Genomic DNA, 740 nt, shown 5'->3' on the forward strand with positions numbered 1-740 from the left:
CCCGCCGCCACCGCCACCCCAGCAGCCCCCGCCGCCGCCGCCGCCCCAGCAGCAGCCTCCGCAGCAGCCCCCGGCCCCACCCCCGCCCCCCTCCATGCCACAGCAGGCGGCCCCCGCGATGAAGTCCTCGCCTCCACCCTTCATCGCCGCCCAGGTGCCTGTGCTGGAGCCCCAGCTTCCAGGCAGTGTCTTCGACCCCATCGGCCACTTCACCCAGCCCATCCTGCACCTGCCACAGCCCGAGCTACCCCCTCACCTGCCCCAGCCTCCTGAGCACAGCACTCCGCCTCATCTCAACCAGCACTCGGTGGTCTCTCCTCCAGGTGAGCGGTGACCGCGCCCACTCGGGTCTTAGTACGGTGACGGGCTCCTCTGAGCCACGGGTAGAATCCCTCTTAGCCTCAGTTGTCTGGTTGCTCGGGGTCGATTAGCCGCTCCTTGGCCCCATTCTGGAAATGATGCCAGAAGTGTGGACAGGACAGGCCTTGCGAGGAGAGACCGTGCTTTGGTGCAGAAGATACTGATTCAGGTCTGGTGGGCCAGGCCTCGCAGTGCGAGGTGGGAAAGGATGGGACTCCTCTGTGGCTCCCAGTCAGGGGTGGGAGGGCATGAACTCTCATCCTGCAAGGGATGTGGGGATGACGAAAGACCTGGAGGGTGAGTGGAACGGTTGGAGGGGAGGGAGGAAAGTTAGGGGCACGGAGCACAGGGCAGGATGATGCTGGTGGGGGGGGGGGGGG

At 66.4% G+C, this 740-nt stretch overlaps 1 protein-coding gene across 1 annotated transcript in view; it reads left to right on the forward strand.

Moving 5' to 3' along the window:
• Positions 1 to 740, forward strand: part of BRD4 (bromodomain containing 4) — an 87,582-nt gene that overhangs the window by 80,514 nt on the left and 6,328 nt on the right. The window contains exon 13 of the mRNA XM_010834002.1: positions 104 to 323. Coding sequence (XP_010832304.1) covers positions 104 to 323 — 220 coding nt within the window. The remainder of the gene's footprint in view (positions 1 to 103; positions 324 to 740) is intronic.

This window comes from Bison bison, unplaced genomic scaffold (genome assembly GCF_000754665.1).
Source record: "Bison bison bison isolate TAMUID 2011002044 unplaced genomic scaffold, Bison_UMD1.0 scf7180017863978, whole genome shotgun sequence".
Taxonomy (NCBI): Eukaryota; Metazoa; Chordata; class Mammalia; order Artiodactyla; family Bovidae; genus Bison; species Bison bison.